The sequence below is a fragment of the Phoenix dactylifera genome, chromosome 15, assembly GCF_009389715.1.
Source record: "Phoenix dactylifera cultivar Barhee BC4 chromosome 15, palm_55x_up_171113_PBpolish2nd_filt_p, whole genome shotgun sequence".
NCBI lineage: Eukaryota > Viridiplantae > Streptophyta > Magnoliopsida > Arecales > Arecaceae > Phoenix > Phoenix dactylifera.
In genome coordinates, this window is record NC_052406.1 from 10143390 (window position 1) to 10151528 (window position 8139).

General features: G+C 44.2%; 2 protein-coding genes across 2 annotated transcripts; both read left to right on the top strand.

Moving 5' to 3' along the window:
• Nucleotides 1–1785: 1785 nt before the first annotated feature.
• On the top strand, nucleotides 1786–4359 carry LOC103705830 (uncharacterized GPI-anchored protein At4g28100-like). Its single transcript, XM_008789705.4, has 2 exons — nucleotides 1786–2708; nucleotides 3442–4359. The coding sequence occupies exons 1-2, from the start codon at nucleotides 2055–2057 to the stop codon at nucleotides 3787–3789; spliced, it is 1002 nt and encodes a 333-aa protein (XP_008787927.2). The 5' UTR covers nucleotides 1786–2054; the 3' UTR covers nucleotides 3790–4359.
• A 2153-nt stretch (nucleotides 4360–6512) lies between these two features.
• LOC103705831 (protein MOTHER of FT and TFL1 homolog 1-like) lies at nucleotides 6513–8139 on the top strand. The gene is made up of 4 exons (XM_008789706.3): nucleotides 6513–6755; nucleotides 6861–6922; nucleotides 7076–7116; nucleotides 7717–8139. Exons 1-4 carry the CDS (start codon nucleotides 6561–6563, stop codon nucleotides 7944–7946), a joined length of 528 nt encoding a protein of 175 aa, XP_008787928.1. The 5' UTR covers nucleotides 6513–6560; the 3' UTR covers nucleotides 7947–8139.

The window sequence follows — 8139 nt, forward strand, 5'->3', positions numbered from 1 at the left end:
TAATTTAGTAAGAATAATAGAATTTAAATGAAGAAAATACATAAAAATCTGTATGGGTATATATTTAGTTTCATATGAATTATATATTATCGGATAGATATTAGATACTTATATAAAATAATCAAAAAAATTAACTAATATTTTTAACTAATTTTTTTGAAGTGAGATTTTAGGTTGGAATGGCTTTGAGATTTGCATGGCTTTCTGTTGCCTGTTGTTTCAAAGGCTGATAAATTATTCTATGCGCTACTCTACTCCCCTTTTTTTTTTCTTCCTTCGTTTCAATTCTTGGATGCAGCACCAGTCGAGGCTTGACCAAAATTAATCTTGAAAATGATGGAAGACTGTAGTTGAACGGTTTCTTTTTCCCATGGTGAGCAATGATGTATTGTTCCCAAGAAAGAAAAGGCTGTAAAAGGTGAGAGCACCTTTGCGTGATAGCTGTTGACTAAGAATTAAAATGTCTGCTTGGGAAACATATCGCGAGAACCTCAGTGTCCAATTCAAAGACCGGCCTTAATTCAGGCTTAAGATCCGCTTACGCAATGCTTGGAGGTGAACAAATGGCTCAAATAATATGAACAGCACAATTACTCTGTTTTTCCTTTTTATTTTGGGCAGGGGTCCAATAAACTAGAAACAAGCCGTATTACACCCGGGCGTGCTATGTCCATATTCACTCATGAATTTTCGCTCATACATAGAGCCTAGAGCATTATAATCTTGACTAGCAATTAGCATTTAAAATTATTCTTTTTATGGCTCTCATTCATGGCCCCAACAATTATCTTTTAAAATTGTTCTTTATATGCCTCTATTTCATGCCCATTTGATTTTCTTTTCCCTCGCATGATGATTAAATTACATATGCTGATATGTGTTGAGTATATTGAGCATAGAATTTTTTCATCATAATGATTAAATTATGAATCATCATAAAAGTAACACAAAAGCAAGAATTGCGTGTCAAAGTTTTCAAAGCATGGCATTATATCTTGCAAAATGCCAAAAAAAATTTTGAGTGTATTAGAGAGGTGAATTATTATGTGTTCAATTATTCATAAAAACAGATATCTATTTAGAGAAGCAACTTTTATGCAACTCAAGCTTCAAGTAATAGAATCTAAATATTTGATGGCGGTCATATACTTACATCCGACATTATAGGATAGAATTAACCTTTTAGAAGCAAAATTTAACGAAAAAATAACCACGGAATCAACTTCATCAGGCTCTTGCACTTAACATGGCACAACTTCATTCTATGCAACATCAACATGATTGTGAAAAAATAAATCATAAGATTCTCCCATGTGATACTAAAATAGAAAGGCTAGCATGCCTTCTTTTGGTTAAAATTCATTATAATTTTAATTGAAATTGTAAATCTAACATAAAATTATATTTAAGTAATCTATTCTTTGCAATCAAACTCAAAATAAAACACTAGCGATTGGCAAAAGATAATTAGAGGTATTTTTATGCATTACACTTGAGTCTTTTTTTTTTTTTTTTGATTGAAGTAGGTATTACACTTGAGTCGTAGGTAGAATTGTTACAGTTTTTTTAATTCCATTTTACTCGTACGTGCAAGTTATTGCAGTAATTCCGCATCATATACATTATTGTACCAAAAAAATTACAAAATAAAAAAAAAAAAATCGTGTTTTAAAATGTCTTCAATCCCCTTCACGCATTTCATCAGATACGCATGTTTTCGTCTTACGCTCAGCTGCCAGGTCAGATCCACCTTCCAATGATAAATACCATCATCTCTACCACACCCAAACTCGAACCCACCCTCCATACACCGAAGCATCGAATCCTCATACACCCTCAACCCCACGGCGAGGCAAGCTCTCTCCATCAGCCCCAGCTTCCTTTCTCCCTGCTCCTCAAAAGCTAAAGCCTCAAGTTATATTAAAGAAACCCAAAAGCAAAAGCGAAAAATAACGCCGTATCACTCCCCTCCAGTCCCTTCAAATCAAAGCGGCCATCGCAACAAGTATCAGCTTCTGAGGGAAAGAGTTCGAGGGAAACAGAGAAAGAGAAGAATGAGATCAATGCTGTCCCATATCCCTCTCCTTGTCCTTCTACTCTTTGGCCAAATCTCTCTTCTGCCCGGCCTGCCCGTGCTGGCCGACCACTACCCGGCCGCCGTCCAGCCCTCCCTCCTCTTCCCCACGTCCTCGCCACCCGCCACCATCCCGGCGTTCCCCGAGCAGTCCGACGTCGCCAGCGCCGCCTGCCCTCTCGACCTCCCCGACGACCTCCTCCCCGCCGTCTCCGCCGCCTGCTCCACATCCTCCGCCGGCCGCCTCCCCTCCCGATCCCGCTGCTGCCCGGCCCTTGCAGCCTGGCTCTACGCCGGCTACTCCGCCACCGCCCTCGCAGCCCGCCCAATGCCCGCGCCTCCCACCCTCGACCTGCCCGTCCTGCCCGACGACTCCGAGGCCTGCGTCGGCGGCGTCGAGCGCGCCCTCCGCGACCGCGGCGTCCGCCTCCCCCGTGTCAACGGCACGTGCGACGCGGCGTTCTGCTGCTGCGGCATCCGCCTCCGGAGGCTGACGTGCGCCGGGGGAGCGTTCGCGGCGTCCGGCGCGGAGGGGCGCTGGATCCCGCTGGGGGACGCAGGGCGCCGCCTGGAGCGCGACTGTAGCCGGCCCGGCCTCGCCGGTTGTTCCCGCTGCCTCCGGACCCTCGACCAGGTGAGTCTAACTCGTTCTTCTTCTCGTCCTCCCTTTCCTTAACTCGGTACGGTTCCGTTAAGTGTTGCCTGTCCGTAAAAATAGAATGACGTTCCATTAAGATCCGCGTGGCGTGAGTGACGGTTGGCGGATGGTGCACTTCGGTTGGCGATAATGCCGTTGGCCGTTTGGCTTTTGTGCATACGTGACGGCGGTAGTAACGGGAACACGAAGCTGTCGGGTCCTTTTATCCGTGCACCTGGTTGTCTCTGTAACACGCTTAATGACTCGGTCGGCTCGGTGCCATTTTGTTGTGTCCGTTCGACTAGAAGGTTACCTGGTGTTTTGTGCTGCCGGACCACGTTAGAGGAGCACGCGTGAAGCTGCGCCGCTGCATCACTAGTCGTGCGAGGAATTGAGTTGATGAGTAATGAGTACTTCGCTCAGTGGCTTAGGATCTGCTCACTCTTGTCACCGAAGTAGCTTATTCTCACTTCATTCTACAATTATCCACAGTCAAATAACCAATTTTTTTTTAAAAAAAGAAAAGTCATAAAATTTAAGAAAATAATTCATTCTTTTTCTCTCCTCTCTCTTCTTCTTCTTTTTCTTCTGAAATTTGTCGTCACTTATAAGTTTGTATTGATTTTTTTTAAAAAAAATGGATACAATACAAGTCTGGATTGGTATAGGGCGCCATTAATTTTCCTCTTTTAATTATCAATCATGCAATAACCTTGTGGTGGGTTTACAGATGAAGGGTAAAGAGGTGGGCGGCGGTAACCTGCCCAAAGCGAGCAAGGGAGAGGACGTGACTCGTGACCGGGAGTGCCAGCTCATGGGGCTGACCTGGCTCTTGTCCAAGAACCGGACCCACTACCTCAACGCCGTCACCTCCGTCCTCCGCGCCCTCATGGCCGCCGACGCCGCCGGCGCGACCGCGGACCACTCCTCCTGCTCCCTCCCCCACGACTCCATGCCCCTCGCCGTTGACTCCGCGCAGATCGACGGCAAGGCTGCCTCCTGCGCCATCCTCCGGTCACCGTTAACGTCAAACCCCCTACTTCTCCTCGTTCCCTTGCTCCTCTCATCTTTCTTCTAATCCTAATTTTGTACCTCCAAAAAGGAAAAACAAAAAGAAACAAAGACTCGTCCAGTGTAATTGTATGTAATTTACTCTGTTGTAGGTCTTTTAAGGTCTCTTTCTTTCGGTCGCTAGTTATCATGGTTTCCTGTGCCAAGAATCTTTGCATGGTGACTGGGGCCAGCTAACGTGGGATGTGGGCTCATGGTTCCGTGGACTTGGTGCAGTTTGCATGGAGGAAGGACTCCCACTTCTAGTGCCTGCTGCTGCTGCTACAGGGGGCATTGCCGTTTTATGTGATGTGGCAGTATCCTGAGACTGGATCCCATGAGATGTCCTGGTCCAACTCGACGATCTAAGCTGGTATGAGTTGGTTTTGCGATCGCACGTCACATACGTACCTACTTGTAGTGCATGCCATGTCAGCTGTGGAGTAGTCCGAACTTGTTTCCACGAGAGCCCGTGACGTTCGTATAAACGATCGATGATGCGTTCGTTGCGGTGAAATCGGTCATTTTGTGATTGCATATTAATCGGCATGATTAATATGTAACACACCCTCTCCTTCTAATCAAAAACAAAAAAGTTGCTTAAAATTTGGGACCTTCATTGAATGACCATAATATTGTTCGATTTGCTTGGAAATAATGTTTGTTTATGGTGAATTAATTATGACTTAGGATTGTATTATTATTATAAAGTTTGATCTCTCAGATTCTTTGTTTTAGTTAATCCATGTTCAAGAAGGCTTCATGAGAAACTGGCCAGCCCATTGGTGGTGTTTGAGGCCCACTCGTCCATCCAATGTCCCAGGTCCCACCACGAACAGCATTGCGAGGCGCACTGGTGCATCCAACTACCCTGTCATGCTCATTGAATATAGATGACGCATTAGGAGGGATTTCTGCTATTTGATGGACTGTTTCTTCCACCACCAGAGTAATTGGCCAACATAGTAGTTGGCTTACTCCTCAGATGCGTCTTTGAATGTAACCATTCATCCCTCAATTAAGATTTCGATAGCTCCGCCGAGCGCCATTACTTCTTGTTGAGTTTTTCTCCAATCCCTTCAAAGCCAACTCGAGCTCATTATTGTGTCCTCTAACATCTGTTGTATAAATTGCTTGAAACAAAGGAATAGATCGGACCTTGGTTAAAATATATTTCAAATAAGCTAGCTAATGATACTTACTAAATATTATTTTCGGAAAAAATGGAAGCGAAAAAATATAGCTGCAACTTGATAATTGCGCAAAATAAGAGAGAATATAGAGGACTCGCCTTTGGAACTTGATTTTTTAAGCAAGAGACAATGATTTTGTAGTTCGCTTTAAATACCTTATGCTCGCAACTATGTTCATTTGCTTTATTAATCTCCATATTTCATATTTATTAAGGTCCATCCTTAGACTAATTACCATTTGATTCTCCCTTATTTTTAATGGCCATTTTATGTCTAGCCCCTAGTCCCGAACACATCTATAGCTCTGTCTAAAATTGATAGAACTGTACATGCATGGATTAATTTAGATGCAACTGTGTGCAATATCAAACATAAACTGCTCCCAATGTTAGTACTAAATCCAAAAAAGACACAAGTAAAAGGAAAGACCGGGTGCTTGATCGCAAAGAGCCGAAACCCCCCCACGAGACAGTTGTTTGGTTGAGACACATGAATTGCACTCCTTTAACTTTTGCTTTTGAGTTCTCGTCATTTTTTGCTCTTGCTTCCAAAATATCTTTTGGCGCCTCTAGCCATAAAATCTGAGGATGTGCAAGGTTTGATATTTTCCAGGGGGTATACCATGTGGAGTAGCCTACACTTATCACTGCTGAGTGTTAGATCCATTCACCACTAATTAGCTTACTATTCCATATTGGATTTACCAATGTTGAACAAAAATTATACCTTTTATAAGCAAACTAGCTCTCAAACTTGCCTTCAATAAGTCAGTCAGTGGTGCGGAGTTGAGAGCTGCATAGGAGGGCATTATTTTTAGCAGATTGGTTTTAGGGATGAATTGTATTCATCTTGAAGGTGACGCAGCCCTAGTGATCGGCTGGATTCAGAAGCATGTTGATAGGCACAAGCGTCTGGACATGCATCTGCTCTTGTGAAATATATGTGAGAGGGCTAGTAGATTTTCGGACTACTCATATTTATCGGGAGATGAACAGTGCTGATTGGGTTGTCTTTTATACGACATCCCACTCAGGAGAATTTCGCTGCAACAGTCCGGAGTGTGCTCCCCACTCCTTCGTCGGATATATATTTTTAACTCTTTTGGATGTACTCATGCGCATATAGTATAAGTTCCCGCTATATCAAAAAGGAGGAGGAGGAGGAGGAGGAGGAGGGAAGATAAAGTGAAACCTCTTGCTGACAATTTTAAGAAAGCCAAATAAGTTTTTGGTTAAAAAAAAAAACAAAACTGTTACCATGCGGTGACCATATCCAATGTGCGGGTGTGAATGCACTCCATGCAAATCCGGCAACCTGATATCATGTTATGCAGGACCTGTTCCATTATTTATTTATTTAATATACCTTAAATCCATCCCCTCCATTTTGCTTCCACGTGGTCCGCGCTGCGCGCTCCCCCGTCCTCGCTGTCCCTGTGCATGCACGAAAATAACCCTCTACTTTTAACAAATTATTACCACGTCCCCGATTTTTTTTTTTTTCTTTGCTGTTATAAAAGGGCCCCTCCCTCCCACCACCCTTAGCATCCCACCTCTCTCTCTCTCTCTCTCTCTCTCTCTCTCTCTCAATAAACTAGCAAGTAGCCATGGCTAGCTATGTGGATCCCCTTGTGGTAGGGAGGGTGATAGGCGATGTGGTGGACCTCTTTGTTCCCACCATGAGCATGTCTGTGAGCTACGGATCGAAGCATGTCAACAACGGCTGTGACGTGAAGCCGTCCATGGCTATCAACCCTCCGACTGCCCAAATCGCAGGCCAACGAGCCGATCTCTATACTCTGGTTAGGATGGTTCTCTATATTCCCCTAGTTGTTTCAGCATGCATTATTTGGTCTCACGCTATGGTGACATCAGTTCTTCTTCTTCGTTCCTCATATATGTTTTAGGTGATGACTGATCCGGATGCACCCAGTCCTAGTGACCCCACCATGAGGGAGTGGCTCCACTGGTAGGCACCAATTTAAGCGCATGATTTCTTTTGCTCTAGTCTTTTCTTTTCCTTTTTTTCTTGTGTAAGGGTTTCTTCTTCTTGTTCAGTTTCTTCCTTTTATTACCATCTATTCTTTTCTCATTGTTTGCTTGCTTTTTGTTGTGGATTTAGGGTGGTGGTTAATATACCAGGTGGAACGGATATCTCCCGAGGTGAGAAGCAAGCACTAGGAGAGTTAGAATGTGTTATTTTTATGAAAAGGTTCATGTGTTTGGTTGTCTTAGTGTTCCAGGTAACGGAGACTTTCGATAATTAAAAAAAAAATTATAGGGAAGGAAAAGGCAACGAAAACTTATTTTTTATTCAAATGTATATTTAATATTTTTTTATGCGGTGTTTATTCAAATTATATTTTTATTCAAAATAAAGATTTTCATGCAAAGAATGCATCTATATACACTGTTGAGTCTATAATGGGACTAAGTGCAGAAAAATATGTGGTATTGGGACCGTAGGAGGAGACACACACAGACCACCGCATGAACGGTTCATGAAATGAGCTCAGAGCCCTCTTGATTCCCCAAAATGTCCTCCAAAAGTCAACCGCCTCAAGCCGCACACCCAACCCTTCTGTTCCCAGCCGGCACTCAACACCACATCTGTGACACGTGTCACGCACGACGACATTTGGCTGTGCCACCTCATGACACGTGTCCATCCGGATTCTTTCTTCCTCCCTCTAATCTTATAATTTTGTTGTCTTCTTCTTCTTCCTCTTCTGATGGTGGTGCTGGTGGTGGCGGCGGCGGCAGGGGAGGAGGCGGTGGCGTACATGGGACCACGGCCGCCGTTGGGGATCCACCGCTATGTTCTGGTGCTGTTCCAGCAGAAGTCACGGTTCTCGATGGGGGCGGGGGTGTCTCTGCCGGCGTCTCGTGCCAACTTCAACACCCGCGCCTTCGCCGCCCGGCATGACCTTGGCCTCCCCGTCGCTGCGGTCTACTTCAATGCACAGAAGGAGCCTGCCAACCGCCGCCGATGAATGCCCCCTCCAATTCATCCATCTTGCCATGCATTCTCATCACAATATTACGTACTCTGTGCTTTAATCTTTGGTGCTCTCTCTCTTAGTTTGTGGAACTCCCTTCATTAAATTAAGACCTCTATATGCTTTCATGTTGAGGATATGGTGTTGGTGACTGTCAATATAAACTATTTTTATGTTGAATGTGGAA